The sequence below is a fragment of the Triplophysa dalaica genome, chromosome 19, assembly GCF_015846415.1.
Source record: "Triplophysa dalaica isolate WHDGS20190420 chromosome 19, ASM1584641v1, whole genome shotgun sequence".
NCBI classification, from domain to species: Eukaryota; Metazoa; Chordata; class Actinopteri; order Cypriniformes; family Nemacheilidae; genus Triplophysa; species Triplophysa dalaica.
In genome coordinates, this window is record NC_079560.1 from 7,129,952 (window position 1) to 7,151,502 (window position 21,551).

General features: G+C 38.1%; 1 protein-coding gene across 1 annotated transcript; it reads left to right on the forward strand.

Moving 5' to 3' along the window:
- si:dkey-1d7.3 (transmembrane protein 132D) lies at positions 1-17,378 on the forward strand. The gene is made up of 9 exons (XM_056731720.1): positions 1-863; positions 6,328-6,474; positions 9,158-9,332; positions 10,167-10,310; positions 12,253-12,458; positions 13,561-13,831; positions 13,948-14,139; positions 14,532-14,620; positions 14,988-17,378. Exons 1-9 carry the CDS (start codon positions 1-3, stop codon positions 16,411-16,413), a joined length of 3,513 nt encoding a protein of 1,170 aa, XP_056587698.1. The 3' UTR covers positions 16,414-17,378.
- Positions 17,379-21,551: the final 4,173 nt, after the last annotated feature.

Genomic DNA, 21,551 nt, shown 5'->3' on the forward strand with positions numbered 1-21,551 from the left:
ATGAAGGTTGTGGAGTTGTCAGAAGACCCGAGGTCTCCTCTCTCTGTTCTTCCAACTGTGAACTATCAGATCATCAATGCAGGCCACCTCCTCCTCAGAGAAACCAGTCAGGACAGAATTGACAACTCCAGCCTGAAGGTCCAAAGGCAACCTTTCATCCTCACCGGACTGAGTGGCCAGCCAGCCATAAATGTCAGCTACGGTCCCATGTCTTTGGAACAGTCTATACTACCCCATATGATCTACACCGGCCCCAGGATCCGACCGTTTATACTTGCTCGTCAGATTCGATCATCTACACCCGTGATATACCTGCTTTTTTATGCAACTGGCAACAGGGGTGATGTGACAGAATTTGGGCCTATGCAGAACATGCCGGGTGAAGGAGGACATATTTGCATTACGGCATATGCCTTTTGGGAAACCAGGGAAGTCACGGGCAGCTGCTCGATTCCTGCTGATGGCGGTTTCTGCTTGGTGCATCTAAAACCTGAGCCAGCGTGGTTCAGCCCTGGAGGTGGTCGATCTAACTGGGAGCACAGAAGCGATCAGAGAGGCAATGTTGCTGAGATTTATTACCTATCCAGACTCAGTCCTAATGGTCAGTGTGTCCCTCAAGAGAGTAAGCAGAGGCGGGTTCCACAGCAGGGCGAACCAGGTCGCCATTTCTCGGGATCCACCATGAAGAGAATTGGAATTGTGAACCTCCTGCGTTCCCCTCCTGGAAACCCCACATTTATGCGTTTGCGCCTCGGGGGCGCCGTCATTATCCAGACCTCCTCAAAGCCATTAAAGACCACAGACACCGCCACCTTCTACGTGTTCCTGTCAGGTACATCACCGGTTGAACATTTCATACTCAGGTAGGATTTCTTACAATGATCTTTTATTTGCCTGTTGGTTAAATAAGAGCGCTTGCATTTTGAATAAGTTACATTGCATTCACATGCTGCATTGTAAAAGCCTGCAAAAATAATCATACGCATAATGCAATGTTGAAAAATAGGATTTACTCTGTTCAGGATTATACGGTTTTGTCAGAAGGCAAAACAAATGCCAACTGTTTTCCTGGAAGAGACTTTGGGTCAAGCCAAAATAAGATGAAGCGTAATAGGAATATTGGGAATTGAGATAACAACGCCCATTTGGAATAGAACTGTGTCATGATGCCAAGAAATGTGTCAAATGCTCAAGAAGCTTAGTGGAAATTTAACCAACTATGTGACACTTGTCGCGCCACTTTATAGCCGAGAGAACGTAACGGTCCCACTCGGTGTACAGATTACCCAAATGTAATAACCATGCACCGGCTCAATTCACAGGAGGAGTTTCAAAAGCACTCTTCCATAAATAGAAAAATAATGGGAAAATTATTTGGCAGCATTCATTTCTTAACATTTTGTTGTTTGCGTGGCTTCCCTCCCCATAAATAATGCATCAACTTAATGGAGCAAGAAAACAAATACCTAATAACTGCTCGAGTCCTTAAGGCAGAAATGAACATATTACACAGAGAGCTCTATCGTGCAAAAACACACAGAGCAATCTGTTTTTATAAGTCTCATCCCACAACAACGGGGGCAGAACTCCTAACTGAGTAAAATTGGTTTTATTAGCATGTTTGACTAAAGGTACTGTTCTTTTTGTGCAGACAAAGTTGTTATTTATCAAAGTTTGTTTGCATTTCGAAGGCACTTGAAAAAGCTTTCCAAAAGAACTGATGATGTGCACTGTTTACTGACCCATATTGTGACCCATAATGCCATAATCCCAGAATATTGTTAAATTAAGATTATTTGGAAGGGGGATATTGTGTATTTTCCTAGATCTCTCATGAAAGGGTTTAGTCCCATTTTGAAAATACAGTTAGACTGATTTGAGACTTGGATTTGTGTGTGTATTGATTTTGGAAAAGTGGAGCACCGCTGTTTCGGATCCCAGATACTGAGATATACATCTGAGCATGCACTGCGCCCCACTATACCAGCTGAGCCCCCCCATGTCCATCCGGCACTTCATTCAGCTCTGATGGGGTTTACTTTACCCCCGGCCCTGGATCAAATGGACATTCACTTTAGGTGTTGGCGGCAAGTGAAACGAAGGCTGGTATCCCAAAGAGATTGATTTTATCCCGGGTAAAATCTCTGCCCTACTTCACAACTCCCTCCAAGATTGAGTTCAGACCCCTGAGGTTATGATGGATAATCCGCACGCTGATTGAAAATTAGTGAAGGCGTAAACCCTTCAGAGATTTGCTCTCTTTTACTCTGTCTCAGGTATTTCATCTGAAGTCTGCCTGGAGGACATACAGTAGCTCACACATCTCCTAAACATTACAGGTGGTTATGAAGTGCCTTGTGCTTTACAGCAGGAGGGAAGGAAAACTCTGGATGTTCATGTAGAGGGTTTGTGGGATTGTAATAAAATGCCAAATCTGAATTAAATTGAATAAAAATATGAGGGAGAAGGTCACAGGTCAACATTTTTAATTCACAAGTGACAATGGAAGATTTTTTGAAGTAAATGATTTTGCCCCTACGGGGTCTGAACTGGCTAACGTTTTAAAAACCCTGCTTTTCAGCAAATCGATATCTGTTCTACATAAAGGAAAAATAATTCAATTGTAAAGATACTGTAATTTTAGGCATGCTTTCATTTACACCGCATATAATGCCCTTTTGCATTTGCTGCACCAAAACTGATAAAAATCTTGGTAACACTTTACTTTTAAGGTATATAAATGTGTTCATTTATGATAAATAAGTAATTTACAAATGCATTATGAAGCAGTTATAACTGCATGAATAAAAAGAGGGATTCTAACGAAATACCTGCCATTTTAACTCACATGTTATAAATGCTTTATAAATGTATTTATTCATTATTTATTTGAGTCGAAAGCAGGTTCATTATTATCTTGATGTTATTTGCCATATAGGCTGTCAGTCTGGACACTCTAGGGTGTTATGTTGTTTTTCTTATACCTTCTCACTATTTGGCAGGTGTTTCGTTAGAATCCCCCTTTTATTCATGCAGTTAAAACTGCTTTATAATGCATTTGTTAATAACTTATTATTCACTAATGAACACATTTATAAACGCTTCATAAAGGGAACCTTAATGGAAAGTGTTACCAAAAACTAAACTCCATTCTATTCTGGTAAAACTCATAAGGTTACTTCTAAAAATGTTACGTTATATCATTCCTAATAGATGATTAAAATAGATTTATATAGTTTTAAATGGTTTCAAAGGTATTCTGACATTCTATTCTGTTTCATATTTCATCTCGCAGGCAGAACCATACTGCCTCACATCAATATTCTTCCATCTTTGATTTTAAGTCAGAGATTTATTCCATCAAGATTCTCATTATAGATTTGGCTGAATTCTTTTGCCACTCATGCATACAGTGTTTCCTCCACTAGCAGACCAATACAGCACAACCTCACAGACTCTCTCCATTCCTCTCTCTCTCAGTCTTTCTTGTTGTGTCTGTTTTTTCTCATTACAATTGTCTTTTATTTCATTATTTTACTCTCTGCTTTCATTGTTTCTCTGTTTTCTTGAAATTAAAACATGGCATTATTCTACCAAGGGCGTAGCTTGTCTTGCAAAATTGCATGTCTGCCCTGAAGAGGATGATAATGTAAAGTGGGTCAAGATTAGAGTGTGATCGACTCTTTCACTTGAGTCACTGGGGTTGATAGGCAAGCACCATCCCAGAGATCCACATGCAACAATAAATGGATAACATATATCCAGGCTGATTCGTGAAAACGGAGTATTAAGTCATCTTTATGTGGTTCTATGCCTTATGCCTATGTCTATGTCTTTCTCTTGTAGAACACAAAAGGAGAAAATGGTTGCTTTACTTTAATGGTGGCAATTACAATGAATAGAGACTGGAGCTTCAAAAAGCAATATGGAACATAGTCCATACAACAAAGCAGTCCACTTTATTTATAGTGTTCTGAATTGATAGATTTGCATGAGAAACAGGATACAATTTACAGTGAGTGTCACTGATTTGTTTATTAGTTACAATGATTCAACATTAAGAAGCTCAGGTTGGGTCGATGAGATAAAAAAATAAAAAATCAACAAATTTATATAAAAAAAAATCTTAATTGCATTCACATGCTATTTTTACAGAAATCTTTGAATATATAAGTGCATGAGTTTATAGACTATTACTTTTGTAAATTTTATGGGGCATCCTTCTTCAAGCTTGAAAGCTTTCGTCTTCTGTGTATCATAGGAAAAAGTACCTTATGGGTTTAGAAACAGCTTGAGGGTGAGTAAATGATGACAGATTTTGCATTTTTGCTTGAACTAATCCGTTAGTACCAAATAAAGAGGCACATGTGTGTTTACCTCGCCCAAAGCATTCTGGGAAATAATCATTAAATGCACATCTGTATTTGTCTTTTTCCTGCACAGCGGCTCAACATGCATGCTGATAATGAATCACATTTGAGATCGGCAGCATGAAAATCTGTTGTTTTTGAGGCAGAATTGAAGTGTGTGGTGTGAAATAGAGAGAAAGAAAGACAGATGATAGTGCGAGAGAGGATAATGCGGTGTGTCACGATGCTGTCAGTCGTGCTCATTCTGCTTTCTCCGCTGTGACCCGCTTTGTCTCTGGCCGGAGTTCCAGAGACTTCTGGGAGATGCTCACGTGTCAAGATTCCATGCTCTCTAAGTCCCATCGGGGAAGAGGAGGGACAGACGAACTGGCTGGTGGATAAACCCAAGAGACAGAATAAAGAGAAGAAAAGAAGCATTTGGCTCGGTGTAAGGAGTGAATGGTGGACATGTTGTTGTGAATGGTAGCCGAATGATTTCTCCTGAGCTTCTATCTTGCTCATCCCCCTTGATAAACACAACATTGTTAAATGAGCAATAGCACAGTAGACTGTCTACGGAGACTAAGTCAAGGTTTCAAATCGGCAAGTGAAACTGTGAATTGAGTGAACTTCTTTATATATATAAGTGCTTAACTAATTTATTAGACCACCTCTCATAATAAAGAGAAAACACAAATAATTTACAAATCTGTCAAAACTATTTTTTAAAGAAATATTGTCATTTATTAAGCAAATATCAAACTAAAACACATTTCACATTCACATTTTTGTACCCAAATTTGAGCTGGCACATTCAACTCTCAGAAATCACCCATTTATCAAAGCATAAAATTCATAAAACATATTTTACAACTAAGGACTGCAAGTAATAAAATACAATGCTTTATTATTAAAATGATGTGGTTTCTTGTACAACAGTAACTTAGCATTAAAAATGCTACTGTGACTAAGGATTTAAGAGTGACAAAAGGGTGGATTAACCTTTACTGAAACAAAAAATTATTTTGTATATATATACTGTATATATAGATAAAAAAATTAAGTCCCACGCACTATTTGTGTTTGAAAAGTACCAAAATGAACGTTATTAAATGCTACATTTCAGTCACATGACCTTAATTAGTGATACATATTCACCATATGTTCAGATTTTACTATATCGCAATTTCAAAATTTTCTCTTTATTTCATATTTAATTACATTCTTTTTCTTTCTTATTGTTGGCCAATTTTCTCAACATACGAGTGTAGGAAGGCAGAGAGAATGTTTGTAACCATTGTGGCAAAATATTAAACGGGGGTTATACCACCACCTATGTCATATTGTCAACTAGATACTGGCACTGAATTATATACATTAATATCATATGTCTAATATTATTACGATATCAATAATCATGGCCCCAAATGTCACGGTTATTGTTAGTATTGGTATTTCTTGACCCTGTACTGTAGTCGATATCCTGTCTGTTAGAGAAAATGTTAACCTTTTCCACCTCAAACGAACTGGTTACGTCTATTACACACCTGCTCACAAGCAAACAATCAGCTTTGTTTTCCAACATATTTAATGCGTGGTATGTTTTTTTCTTTTAATATTGCCTTGAGGCAGCTGCAGGCACTGCTTTGTGCTTCCATTTTACATGCACTTTAGTCTGTGATTAGTCTACTTTCACATATAGCCAGTCTGATCCAGTATGCATCTTCTTATAAAGATTTGATGGCACATAATCGAGCGAATCCAGAGATTAAGTCTTCCTCAAACGTGCTCTTTGTATCAGCCCCATACATTATCTAGAAATGTTGCACTCATCCAATCCCTCAAACCAGCCAATCAGATTGGATCTCATGATTTTGGGTATAATACAGTAGATTTATTGTAGGACTGTATGACTGTAGCAACTCAATGAATGGACTGTTGACTTTTCATTGATGTTGCGTGTGTGTTTCTTTCATAGAGCCACGGCAAGAAAAGGTATATCATTCAGCCGAGCTAGACCCAGTGACGCCAACCTATGGGACATCACTCTGGAACCCGGGAGAGGAAGTGATGCCCAAACCATTTCTGTGACCTGCCAGAAGAAAAGCACATTAACTAGCAAAAGGCAAGTCCTCAACCCACATCGTTCTTAGAAAGTCTTTTGGTGGCTCACATTTAAAAAGTGTTTCATCGTTAAAAAGCTTTCTGTGCCCTTGCACATTGCCAGCTGTGGTCTGTTCCTCTGAAACTGTGAGAATTAAGTGACAGATTGCAAAATTATTTTTTCACAGAAAAAAACAACCTTCTAATTTCTCTTCCCTCATTGTTCAGGCACAAACAGATGTTCAGACAACCTGTTTCCCCTTTGCAGAATGGTTTTTTGAATTAAAGTTAAAGACCATCTTTTTCTGGTTAAAAAGGTCCAGGTTAACCGTATTTACCCTGCACAATCACCAGTCACTTATTAAATACAGGAATAACTCTCTCTACTCTATGAGCTGGGTGATTTCATGATTAATGGCGCAAATCTATTTCATAAGGCGGGTATCCATACAGAAGCAAGTGGAAATAACTTCATAAAAATGTGATATTCCATCACTTCCCTGGCTGGTAACCTCACATCTCCTCCGCTGTTATTAAGAAGAATGAGCTCATATTGAGTAGGGAAGAATGAGTTCATATTACCCCTCTGCGTCTCGGAGATCCGCTTGCTTTTCAAATAAAGAGTTTTGAGTGTTTTTGGATCTCATTCAAATACGCCTCAAAAACCGCAAGCATCTTGTTAATAAGATCTTCCATCTGGGTGTCACATTTCTATTGGTCTCATTGGCTCTTGTTTGCTGCCTATGGCGATGGGCTGTCATTACCAATGCAGATTATGGCTCATCTTCTTAGTTTATTTCTGTAATGGGAAAAAATCTGTTTGTTTTATTGTAAATTCTATATGCTTTGTGTAAACGTGCTACAGTAAGTATCTTGTAAATGTACTGACACTTCATTGTCTTTTATTTGTTTCTGAAGCAATAAGACTGAGTTTTGAGTAAGCTTGACCATTTATCAAATTGCCATCTTAAAGGCTAACTCAAATCAAAATGAACGTTTTTTTTTCTTTTATTAAAAATAGTTAGCTCTTAAGAGTCGACCAAATTTGCATTTAGAAGATATAAACGTCCAAAACTCACACGCGCACTCAAAAAATCTTCCTACACCTCTCGTCAAAGGTCTTGTCCAATCAAATGCACTTTAGAATCTGAAGAGTCCTGCCCCCTTCACTTTGAAAGCACAGTACCTACTGTACTTTTTCGACTATTTATTACAGTACGTCCTGCATGGTGAATGACCCATAGTTTACTAGATAGGAGTATTATCATGTTGTCCATTGGGACAAATTATGTCTGATTATGAGTGAGTGGTTGCACAAAAAAAAGGAAACTTTTGCATAAAGGGATTCTTCACCCAAAAATGATGTCATCATTTATTCACATTCGAGTTGTTCCAAATCTGTATAAATTACTTTGTTTTGATGAACACAGAGAAAGATATTTGGAAGAATGCTTGTGACCAGACAGATTTTGCCCCCCATTTACTCGCATAGTAGTTATTATAGTTTTGATTTTAGTTTTTGAGTTTTATTCATGTTCAGAATTAGCTTTAATTTTTAGGTTTTTATGCTAATTTTAGGCTTTGTATAAATTGTATATAGTTGTATAGGCTTTTGTCATTTTATAATTTATTTGTTTATTTTTTATGTTGCTATATAATATTAATTACTTATATTTTAGTTTTATTTTAGTTTTTGTATATTATTATAATTTTAGTGCTTTATTCGTATTTCAATTTATTTTTGAGGCAACATTAAAAAAATATTTAGTTAAGCTTTTCCCAATATTTTTTCGGTCAATATTTTATTTTATTTCAATGGACAGAAACGTTTCAAGTTAAAAAAAATTTGTAAACAAAAATAACTTTAATTTCTTCTAAGAATTGTGAGAAAAACATCTGAATTAAACTGAGAACTCAGATTTCCTGAGCTAGGAAAGCACAACCATCTGCCTAAAAAAAGTTGTCTCTCCTTCATAGGTGTTTGTTCTTCACACGTCACAGCGATGACCCATTTATCTGTAATCATCCCCAGTGCATCAGCATGTTAGACCAGCTTAAAAGACCGTCACGTGTGGAGCAAGATTAGAGCAGAGATCTCTAGTCTTAGCCACTACATTAACCCTTGAAGAGCTAACAGAGAAAAATTCAGTGCGTTGAGAAATGTTTTACAGCACAGTGATGACGTGAACAGGATCAGCTCTTGACCCATAGTGCATTTACATTATGCTTCCTTCATTTCAGACAATGCATTATGAGACGCTTTAGGGACTATCAAATCCCAACAGATGTGCCCACCTTGACCCACTGAGCACATCTTAAACCAATACATAATCCACGCTTTCTAAAACTGCCATTTTCGTGAGTGCCACATAGAAAAACAAGAGCCAATAGGAATTGGAAAAGCGTTTGATTTTTTGTTAGTAATGTAAGAGCACTCAATTGATTCAAATTGCAGCAGAAAGGCAAAATGCGATCTGAATTATGGAGCGTCCGTGCTCCTGCATGAATTTACTGAGATGCTCATCTGAATGCAGAGTGCTTTAATGCTACTAAAGTAGAATAGAAACTTAATCTCTGCCGATGAATGATTTCACGCTGTCCTCTTTGACTCGGTATACCTCTCTGATGACAAGGTTTGTCGTGGAGTCAGACTCGTTTCAATTGTTACGTAGATTGAGATGTGACTCCAGATGTTTGATTTAAAGAGGTCTTCTAGAGGTCCTGCAGCTGGACTTTGAGTCGGAGGAGCAGAGTGACCAGTTAGAGAGCCAGATGGTCACGTGGCGACTGGAGTTGCCTGGAAACATGATCCGGGATGAAGGGACCATGAGGATCTACACTATCCAGAGAGACTATGTGGGCATAGCACCTTTGATCACGGTTAGCTATTTGTTCATATTTGTTTTTGAGTTGTGATAACAAACACAATACCAACATGCTGTTATTTTTGGACAGATTCAAAATTGATTCAAAAACACTATTGAAGACCTTTTGTTTTTAAGTTTTGTGAGGTTTGTATAGTTTTCTCGTAGGCATTACAAAACCTCATGGAACTTCAGTGTCCTGTAAATAGTTTTGACTCTCTTTTCTTTTTTTAAATAAAGCCATCCCATCAGTCATTCAAATATATTCCACTTTATAGCTTTTATAGCACTTTAGTGTCTGAGGCAAATAAAAAAGGTTGTGACAATTCACATTAAGCCCCCATTATATATCCAGCTGATCTCATTTACAGAGATGGACTGTTTCACAGCCTGACCCGGTCCTGGAATTCTGTATGTAACTTTTCAAATCACTGTCAGCATCTGTTGTGTTGCGCACAGAGGATGTTCACTGGCATCTGTTGGGTCTCGAAGTTAAATCTACACTCAAACCTAATCATCCAAACGTACAGTCAGCAGCGCGGCACGTTGTAAGATAATCATTAAACAGTATTAAAGTCCAAACGAGTTTGACAGATGCGGAGCTCGTCTCGTCCGCTGTTGTTGCCGGGACATTTTGGCCTTGTATAAGCTTTGACGGCGGAACAGTGACGTCCATTTTAAGAGCTTATTATATGATAGGAATCCTTGATTTTAGTTGTTAGTGAGGGTTCTTGAAAAGCTTGCACCAGTGAATCATTAAACATGCAATATCTAAAGTAAATAGGATTGACGTTACATGTTGACCTGAGTGTGTACATGCTGTATCTCAGTGATCGATCTCCTCACGCAGGATACGGAGCTCCTTAATACGGCCGTGCTGACTGGAAAGAGGGTCTCTGTGCCTGTGAAGGTTTTGGGAGTGGAGGCTGATGGCTCAATCACAGATATCACCAACTCTTCTCGTTGCAGGTCTTCAGACCAGGATGTGCTGAAGGTAATGTATGTCAAGGTCACGCCGGTTCTGCCAGCCTTGGCAATCTCACACTCCGTTCTCGTCTTATTAGAAGTCTTTCTCTGCCTCTGAACGACATCTCTGTTAAAAACAGACAGACGGTCAGGAAAGGCACCACGGGTGACCATGACATCCGTGTGATGGGAGAGAGACAGTGATCACCCAGTGGTCCTCAGAAGGTTTACTTTAGGACGCTATATTTAAGGATTTAATTTAGTATTTAAAATTATTTGAATTCACTATTGAAATGTGTTGCTATTAATATTTTTTCTGTCATCTTTATTTTTTTTTATTCATAATAAGCTACGCAGTCAATAATTAAATTCACAACATATTGCGACTGACACAAAACATTCATCCATAGTTAACCTGTATTTAGAACTCCAATGTAGAACTTAAGCGGCATCTAGTGGTGACATTGCGAATTGCAACCAACGGCTCACTCCACCCCTCTCTTTCGATTTACTACATAGGCTGACACAGGACTAAGATGTTGTCATGTTTTCAATTCTTTGCTGAAGGGGATGTAGCAGTTTGTCCATTTAGGGCTACTGTAGAAATAACATGGTGATTTCCCTGCAAGGGGAGCTGCAGTGTATGGAGATAGAAATAGCTCAAGGTAATAAAACATAACGCTTCATTGTGTAAGGTCTTTATACACCTCTGAAGACATAGTTATGTTTATTAAATTTCCTGTAGCTCAGTGGTAAGAGCATTGCGATAACAACGCAAAGTTGTGGATTCGATCCCAGGGGATTGCAAATACCTATGTAAAATGTATAGGATAAAGCAATGCAAGTCGCTTTGGATAAAAGCGTCTGCCAAATGCCTAAATGTAAATGTAAATCTAATGTAAATTGCATTTCTGTCAATAGATACTCCAAAAAAATACGCATTGGCCCTTTAATGTTCTGTGCAATGTTTGAGATCAATAACAAAATATGCATAAAACGTTTTCTCCTCCCTTCAAATGCTTATTTATTTTGGTATCCAAGCAAAAAGATGGATGGTTACTAGGAGTTGAGAACCACTTCCGACGCTGAACCGATATTTTTGACCCGAAACCATATCTTGTACCTGGAACACTTCTCTTTGCCTGTTTATCATTTTAGCAATGGAGTAATTTACTAATTTATCTAATGGTGGATAGTCAGATAATCATGTGAGATTATTCTGCACATACAATTCTTTAGAGACAGACAAACACATCAACGTCACATCTCTCTCTCTCTCTCTCTCTTCTCTCTCTCGCACACACACACACACACACACACACTAACACTCTCCTCATGAATAAATGAGCTTGAACAAGAGTAAGGCAGATGTTTTTCCTCTTCTTTCTGTTTCTTGGAAAGATTTTAATAAGTACAGACCTATCTTCAGAGGTCAACCATTACTGAGCATGAGAGTTGAGAGGAAGCAGTGGCTGTAATAATAAGTGTACATTACCAGAAAGTGTAAATGTACAGAGTGCTTGTGGCACAGCTGCCTTAAACTAAACGTATTTCTGATTACTAAAATCATTTTTGTTATGGTTTCTGTAATGGTTAATCCACCAGTATGTGGAAAGTCTTTAGTCACAGCAGTTCTTCTAATGCTAAAAAATAGTTATTGTTGTTATTCATGAATTTTACTGTATTACTAGGCAGACAAGAATAGTAAGCACTTTTTAAATCATTTTTATTTAGATGCCCAATTACAGTCAATAACAACAGAGGCCAAACAGAGACAATACAAAATATTATGTTTTCTAGTTATATGTGAATAAAGACTTGTTTGTAAAGACTTGTTTGTTATTTGCCTAAAAAATGTCAATAAAATATTAGTTATAAGCAAGTTTTTACCATTTCCACTATGTCACCATATGCTTTCACTGTGCAATTTTCCATGATAAGTTATCCTACAATGGTCGTTCCTTACACAGGTGTCTGAGAGATGTGATTCTGTGTACGTCAACGGTAAAGAGACTCATGGGAAGGTGAAGATCATGGTGAACTTTACCTACAGTTACCTGAGTGCTCAGCTGGAGATGAGCGTGTGGATGCCTCGACGCCCACTGCTGATTGAGATGTCTGATCCAGAGCTCAGTCAGATCAAAGGCTGGAGGGTTCCTGTCAACGGAAACAAAAGGTCAGTGACCAGCATTCATGTTAAAGGGGTCATATGACATTGCTAAATCAAATATTATGGTTTATTTTAGATGTAATGCAACATGTATACACGATTAAATGTTCAACAACTATGTATTTTGCACATACCGTGCATGTTGGTATCTCCTCTTTACCCCGCCTCTCTGAAAAGCGCAGATTTTTTACAAAGCTCACCGCTCTGAAAAGAATGGTGTGCTATGATTGGCCTGTTAAGTAGTGTGTAATGATTGGTCAAATACTGCAAGCGTGTGACGGAAATGTAACGCCTCTTACCATATATTTTTTTAACGCTCAACTCCAGTGCTCCACTGAGGGCCCAGAGTTGAAAAATGCTTGTTTTGGGGCAGAACGCTGCGCCTGCAGTGGGCGTTTTCAGCGGCTGGTTGGATACAGCCCCTAATACATGCATGGCAACTTATAACACACCAAAGACACAGAAATGAATTCTGTATAGGTGTTATAGGTTAAATTACAGATATACAGCATCATTAGCTCATCCAATGTGTTCAATGTAGTCTAAAAATAATTCCAAAACCTGTCAACACTACACCCTCTGATCATCCTATGCACCTACACAAACCACATATAAAATATATTTTTACCCTTGTCAACAACTTACAATCTAGCATTTTTTCTTGAGATACTCAGTTTTATTTTCGCAGAAATGGATAAGGAGAAAGACTTTTGGCCAGAAAGCTATTGACCTATTTAACAAATATTCACTCATAATAATGTCATGATTTTTGTGTTTGCCTCTAATGGGTTAAAACATGTGAATAATTTCCTGGCCTTGAACTTTCATGTGAATTTTAATTCCTACAACCAGCTCAGTACGTTTCTGTATTTTACGTTCCACCTCATTTGACCTTATTCCACTTTGAAAGTGCTCGAATGTTTTGGTGTAAGACGAGAGAGTGTTCCACAGAGATATCCCTGCAGTTTCTCATGACATTGCACAGACTTTCATTATACGATAGAGATGGGATTGCTGAGCCTACTCAAATAGCACACTGCAGAACAAAATATATTGAGAACAGGAGCGTGAGAGAGAGTTGTTCATCTTCTCTCTCCATGTTTCTTAGAGTGAGCTGGGACACGGAGGAGGATGATGAGAGGAAAGGCAGAGGCTGCATGCTGCAATATCAGCACAGTTTGATTCGAGTGCTTACTGTTTTCACTGCGGATTCGCCAGATCCGAGCGGCCCATCTCCGGCGTACTTTCTTGGCTCTGATTGGCAGGTGGATGTGACGGGGCTGGTGCAATATTTTTTGAAAATGGGGGATATGACCGTGGCACGCTTGCAAGCAGGAAACGTGCTGGCGGGGAGGGCTCCGGGCGTCACAACCTTGCAGGTAATGGTGGCGTATAAATTGTGTGATTTATATTATGCCTTAAAGTACCTCAGTGTGTTAATATCAGTGACAATACAGCTTGTGGATTAAAAACTGCTTTTGTTGCTTTTGTTTAGGTGATGTCCCCGCTGTCAGACTCGGTTCTGGGTGAGAGGATGATCCGGGTAGTGGATGATAAAGTCAGTATTACAGAGTTGGGAGTGCAGCTGGTCTCTGGCCTTTCGCTGAACCTCCAGCTCAGCCCTGGAAGCAACAGAGCCATCGTTGCCAAGACGACCACACAGGAGACCATGCACAACCTTAAACAGGTAATTCATGTAGCTATGATAGCATTTAAGGGATAGGTCGACGAAATTCCTTATCATGTACACACCCTTATGTCATTCCAAACCTGTGTGAATTTGCTTCTGAAAGATATAAAGAAGATATTTTGAATGATGTTGGTAACCGAACAACTTTGGTCCCCATTGACTTCCATTGTATTGAGACATTTCTCAAAATATCTTCTTTTTTATCAGTTGGATTTATTGCATTTCCTTATTAAAAACAAACAAATCAGTCTCTTTTTTACTTGAAAGTACTTTTTCGCAACTTACAGGGAGTGATGCTCATAAATCCTTTCTATTATTACGAGTGCACAAGCCAGGACTGACTGGCAGGACATGATCCGTTCAATATCTGGCTATTTGTACTCGGTCAGAGACCTCATCGTCTCTTCATGGGCTCTGGAAGCACCACTCCTCAGGCTTTGCATAATGTATTTTACCCTAGAATTTATGACAACCTGTGGTGCCATTTGGTCATACCTTGTTAGCCAAAGGCTTTGGGTTATTGTGCCAAAGCCTGCAGTGGTAAATACTCTACACTTTGCCTCCTGGTGGTTAACTAATGGAGTTTTCAAAACACCCACACATAAATATTGATGCATTTGGATAAATCATGTACAACATCCCGTCACCAAGCTACTTAATAAAAATTTAACATGGCCGTATCCTTGAGATACAGTCCTAGCTGTCAAGGTGACAGGTACCTTTACCGCTTCATTAAACTGAGAATTCTGAGCATTCAGGATTTTCACTCTGCTTCTGCATTCAACATGGCGCCTGTTATATTTTTTCGTTCTGTATAATGTAATTTGTATAACTTTGTGTAACAGGAGGCCTGTAGTTGGCTGCTGGCTACAGTTCAGCGATGGCTCCCGGACTCCTCTCGATCTGTACGATCCCAGCGGATATTACCTCAGCATCATTTCGCTGGACCAAAGGGTAGTGTCCGTACGGAATATGCCGGGTTCGGTCTACGTTGTTGTTGCAGAGGCTGAGGGACAGGGCCAACTGCTCAGAGCCGAGCTCGCCATCTGCGAGGCCTGTCAGAAATCTAAACGCAAGAGCAAGTTAGCTGTGGGTGGAGGCACAGTAACGGTTAAATTCCCACTGGACGAGCAGCTTGCAGGGATTGGGAAGAAAGAGACCAGCGCTGGAATGGAGAATGACCGTGCCAGTGACGGTGAGGAAAATGACAGTGAATCCAAACTGATTCTTACCTCTCCTTCAAACACATTTCAGCCTGCTGGTATCCATGAGAGCATCCCGAGTGGGATCAAACTTGTAACCATGTTCAAACTGCAAGAAGCGATTGGCGGTGGTGTATCCACAATTAAGTCATTGAACAGCGTGGAGACGACTTCTATCACCAATCCCGTCGCAGACAAAGCTCTCATAACCGTAGGCCCGAGAAGTCCAAATGATTATAGAAACCAAATTGAGAACTCTGACTTCCCCTTTCAAGTTGAAAAACCCAAGCAGGAAACTCCACTCGTAGAGAGTGATCTGATACAGATGTTCAATGTGTTCGCAGACATAGAAGTTTGCATCTATGCACTAGTAGGAGTCTTGTGCTTGGCCATCATAGCCGTTCTGCTAAACTGTGCCACCCACAATGTGAAATCACGCAAGAAATCGCCCATTCAGTGCCAGGCTCCTACCGAGCACAAGCATCATTGGGTTCGAGTGGGCACGGCTACAGAGCAAAGAAAAGTGGTGCCAATCGCAACCACCTGTAAGCAGGAGATGCAGACGGCTGTGGAGATGCCAAGAAGCATTCAGATTCAGAAGAGCACAGAGCGGTCCAGAGGCACAGAAATGATTCAGTCACGGGACATACCAGCTACTGTAGCTGAGGAGAGGACCGCCACTCTGGGAAGAAGAACCAACACTCTTCCTCTACGACGTGATCCTACGGCTTTCAGATCGGCTACTCTTCTTCCGAAACCTGTTCGCAGTGAACCTCTACATTCTCCCACAAGCAAGAGGAATCAGGTCCAGTTTACAACCTTCACCACTTTGGACATCAAACATCTGGCTGCTCTAAAGAAGAGTGCTCAGAGTTTCAGCTGGGCAAACCAGCCGGTTGGAGTAAGCCAAGGTACTGGTATTGGATTGAGCGGACAGGTTGAAAGAACCAATCATGTGAACGTATGTAGTCAAGTGGAAGGGTCTGTTCCGATGGTGGACTCCAGTGAGTCCAGAGGGTTTCTTCCAGAAGGTCCGTGGCCTGTGGCTAAACCAGTGTCAAAAGTGTGAAACGCTGTTTGTGTTGAGAATGTCTGTGTTTGTGTGAAACAGGATGTGCATGTGTGTCTGAATTGTATGTATAAAATTAACATGTACATATTTCTGTAACCCTTTTTACTTTCCTGCTTTTGTATATTTGTATGAATATTCAAGATATTAGAGATTACTACAAATATTTAAAAAAACACACATATAAACATATTTATGTAATGCTACTATATATACTTATATGCAGTATAAATTATATATGCAATTATATATGTTTTTTTATAATATTGGTAACATTTACAATAAGGTTCTATTCGTTAACATTAGTAGAAAAATAACCCAGTGGCTTAAATATCACAAAAAAGAAAAAAAAAACATTTACATATATATTTTTAAGTTTATTTAATTAAAAGAAATTACTAAAACTTATTATTAACTAATTAAAATTAATGTATAATTTTTTTTAGTTTTTAATAATTAATTATTTATTTTTAATCTAATTAACAAATTATATTTTTAACATACCCGTAATATTATTTTGTTGACTCACAGGTAAGGGCTGTTGTTTGTAATTTATTCATGATAAAGCACTAGCCTTAAATCCCTTATTGCTTTTACAAAACGGTTACCACACAACACAAATATTAAAGCCAAAAAATGATGTATCGTTGCAACTTTCATGATATAAAATGACTAAAAACCTTCCTTCCGCTGAACAAAAAATTGTCCCTGATCTACTGTGAACAGCACAGAATGTTTAGATTATGTTTCTAAGTGTAAGGGTGCAGTGTTGTTTAACATGAAAAAAATACATCAAACCACTGACCAATCACAATCACGAACTGGATCAAACCCTTTTATGCAATACAATTGTTGGTTTATGTAAATGCATTAATAAAGACAACCTTATTGTATAACCAAAATATTACATAAAATGTAGTAAATGTATTTTTAATCTAATGACGTTTCTCCTTGTAAGTAGGCCTACAACTAATTGTTTAAACTGCAATTCATATAAACTTCACTTTTTAGTTTTGACTAAAAATGTTTTGCCTTTATGATTTCATCAAATAAATGTCTGATGGTGTACTTCTATATTATACTTGCATGCCTTTACTGACATATTCACTCATATGTATTACATTCTACTCAACGCTGATGCGTAGCTGCTAAGCTTCTTCTTATTAATGTGTGTATTCATCCGTTTTAACAGCACTCGGGTACAGCCGATTATAATGTGGCCCACGCCTTCTGATTGTTTCCCGCCTCGTAGGCCTTATCTCATCTGTGACCCGCGCTGTGGTTCAGCTGATCAGTGACAGCTTGGAGTAAAAAGAAAGAAATCTCAGGTGCGAGCATACCTCTCCTTTATATTGTGATAGCACCAGCCCCAGCTTTGAAATGGCTCGTTGCGAAATAGGGCTGATATAACTGATATCTCTCTCCGAACGAGCGCTGCCTCAAATCTTGAAATTGCGTTCCAGCATCGCATGGGAAGAAATAGCTTGGACCTGCCCAGTTAATCTGATGTTGCACCGCTCAACTATTGTGGATTTGCGGGGAGAAAGTTGAGTTAAAACAGCCAACATTTTCTTCCAGGTGTGCGTGTTTTACACTGCCAAACATCTTGCTTTTACTTACAGGTTCTTGAGGCATTTTGGAAAGATGTTTTCTATTTATTTGAAATGGCCTTTTTTTACAAACATAATTTATTCTAGCATAAAGCAAAACAAATTAAAATGTTTGACTATAACACAGTGGTTTTCAATTGGTTGGTGCTGACCCAAAAATGAGTTGCAGGTTTGTTCTGATAAGGTTGCGGACGGCAGGGAAGAAACAATACTAAGCAAATAATAAAATTCAGCTAAGCATGTAATTATTCAGTGTTGGCATACAAAAATAAATAAGCTATTCATTTTTATAAGGGAGGCGAAAACAACACTTCTATACAAAATAACAGGTACATCTAAGCACAGTTTTTGATGACAAACTGTAGCATGAAACAATATTTGGCACAATGTTAGACTGAAAGATGACACCTCTGGTGTTGTTTTTGCATTAACAGAAGTTTTTGTTATAGCCTTTATTGTAATAATTGTATGTATTGCATATATATATATATATATATATATATATATGTGGTAATGGTTAAAGAAAACCAGTTGAGAATCAAGGACTGACTGAATGTGAAAAGAATATGAGACTTTTATAGCTCATAAATTAAATTCTGTGAATCTCTCTAGGAAATCAAACTAACATTATATAAGTAATTCATATTTGACTTTGGGATGTTGTAAATAAGAACTAGGCCTCGGCTATCGGTACAACAGACATCTAATCCGGAGCGTCAAATATTCTATTGACAGATTTACAGGATTGAGGTCATTGTGTTGCTGGATTATCATGCATTACTGATTCCCCCTCCGGTTATGGGACAGAAACGACAAATCTACGCTTTAGTTCTTTTGACTTTTGGTTGTAGTACATTTAATTTGATTTTATCAACATTTGTTTTATTCTAATATCATTGCTTTAGAAATGTGCTGAATTTACGACACGACACTACATACAATGCAAAGACATCATATATTTTTATATTCCTAATTTTGGTGTCTAAAAACTTTTAGGAGCCACTTTATAATGGAATGCAAAAACAAGAACAAAGAGAACCAAAGATGCAAAAAAAGCAGCCTGTCATTGTTGCCATGACCACAAATAAATCAGTGGTCGTAAACATTCACAGTTCAACAGAATCCTATGAGCAAATTTAAAGCCATAGAGAAAAGCATCCTCTTAGGAGCTGTAACGGATGAAAGCAGGCGTGGCAGCAAACACCCATGAATTTATAAGAGAGGAGAGTAAATAGTAAACCCAAAAGAAAAAGATTTATTTTTGATAGTGTCGGTATGGCAGCATTGATTGTTGTTTGGTGGGATATTAGTATTTTACTAGAAAATGTGTCCTGTCGAGAACAGAAAGGTCATTCTTCCACACTCCAGAAAGCATGAATTTATTTTTATCTTTTACGCATCGTTCACAGAAATCAATAAAGGTGGTACAGTACTATACTCTGAAAAAAATATGGGGAAAGTTTTGAAAGTTTGATCAAAGATTCTGTTTCATAAAAAACATTTGGTGGCTTCCCCCAAACTGTTAAAATGAATGATTTATTCCAACTTAATTTCATCTCAAATCATCAGGTTAATATGAAACCATAGGAGAAGTTTTTGGTCAAGATTTAGGGTTCTTTTAGTGATGCTTTAAAAATCCATAATAGATGTTTTATTAACGTCTTACTTCTGGATCTTCATAGAAACAAGAGTCATTGCTTAACCCTTGCTTCTGTAAAGAAGCATTTTTTTATTCTTTTATAAATGCACAGGCAGACTATTGCTGAAATAAGATCATTATGGCCTCTCATGAATGTTGTGGAATTAAATTCTTCTTTGATGAGGCTGATAAAAATATATATTTTATACTGTAGAATTTTTATATTGTTTGAATACATTTGAAATAATATTTGTATTCTGCATTCCAAGTAATATCAATCAAACCACAGTTGGGTTATTTTGATTTAATAATAATAACAAAATAAAAAAATAAAATACGTTTTCTGTTTTTGCAAATGAACACTTAATTTACAAACTACTGTCCAGTAGATGGCAGGAGGCATGTACAGTATTAGCTAAAATTCTGACACATTATGAATTTACTGCCAAGGAAAAGAGCAGTTATATCTGGAAGAAGCGTCATTTATTAGATTCATTTCAAACACTAGAATATTTGTTGAAAATGGTGCTCTCGGCCACAGTTTAGTTTTTCAGAGGCTGTTGAACTGGTTTGTCTTGAAAGAGTTTTACAGTGTATGAAATGTATTCCCTAAAGCAACCCACAAACTCTTAAAGTTGCATTTAAAGTTCGACAAATCTCACTTGAAAGTACAGATGAAGCGCTTCTGTAAAGTAATATTTTAAGCAAATATGAAGTCAGCCAGTATTCACTTAGCCCCGCATGTATTTAATCCAATTCAGATTGCTGAGTCATTGGGTTGTGGTTTATTGAGATTCTATTTAGTGTTTTTAAAAAGCAGTTAGAAGCTTCGGGGAACCATGATTTCGAGGCAGAAGCTGCAATCTTACCCTCCATTTGCAAACAATATTTGCAAATCTCCAATCTAAAGATTAAAAGCGAAAGCTTGCTGTCTACAGTACAGCTTTTACAGTAATGCCACTAGAGGCCTGATGGTGCCCAATTCTCCGTAATTGCCAGAATATGCTTTTAGCTCTGTACCAGTTGTTTTGCAATCATTTAGTTTAACTCATTCTTCTGGAAATACATTTCTGCTGTTTTGCCGTTGTTGCAAACATGCTCAAAATGAACCAATAAAAGCTCAAAGTTTTATACCATATGTCAAAAGCACTCTGAAAAGGCTATAATTTAGATCAAATTGAAGAATAAAGCCTGCCTTGTGAAGTGTCAGAAGAAATTATATTAGTCATGGTTTCATTAAGCATTTCGGAGAATTTTGACTTGGTTGAACTCATTCCGCCATTGTTTCATTGAGCGGGCGTGTGTGTGTGTCTCCGGGTGTTTTAATTGAATAGGACAAAGGGTGGGAGGGGGTTCTAGGGGATTAAGTCAGAGTAGCTTTGGGGTCTTTCAAAAATACGTAGACCTTAAAAGAATGAATAATCAAGGTAAAAGACTATTAAACATAGTTTCATTTTGTTCAGAAGAACATATTTGGACAATGGACACATTTTCTGTAGCAGCCTGTACAATTTGTATGGAGCTCATCTCCTGTTTTGCGTCTGCCAAATGCTCCTGCTTGCTTATCCCTTTGATCTGTGACAGCCAGTTATTTCTCTCCTCTCTTCTGGTGTGCTGTCAACCCGAGTAAGACCGTGGACCTACACGCGCCTGCCACAAACAAACACTACGCCAGTTATAAACACATGTGAACACAGTGTTTCTTTTTTCTGTGCCGACACCCTCTTTCAGTCTTTCTATCCCATACGTTTTACGCTTTCTTGTTTCGCCTTGCTGTGTTTTTTTTGCTAAAATTACAAGACAACTGCAAAATCCATTGCAATGGATTGAAAGTTCAATACATTTTTGGCTTTGAAGAGTCTTTTATATTTGTTCGTAACACCTTAAAT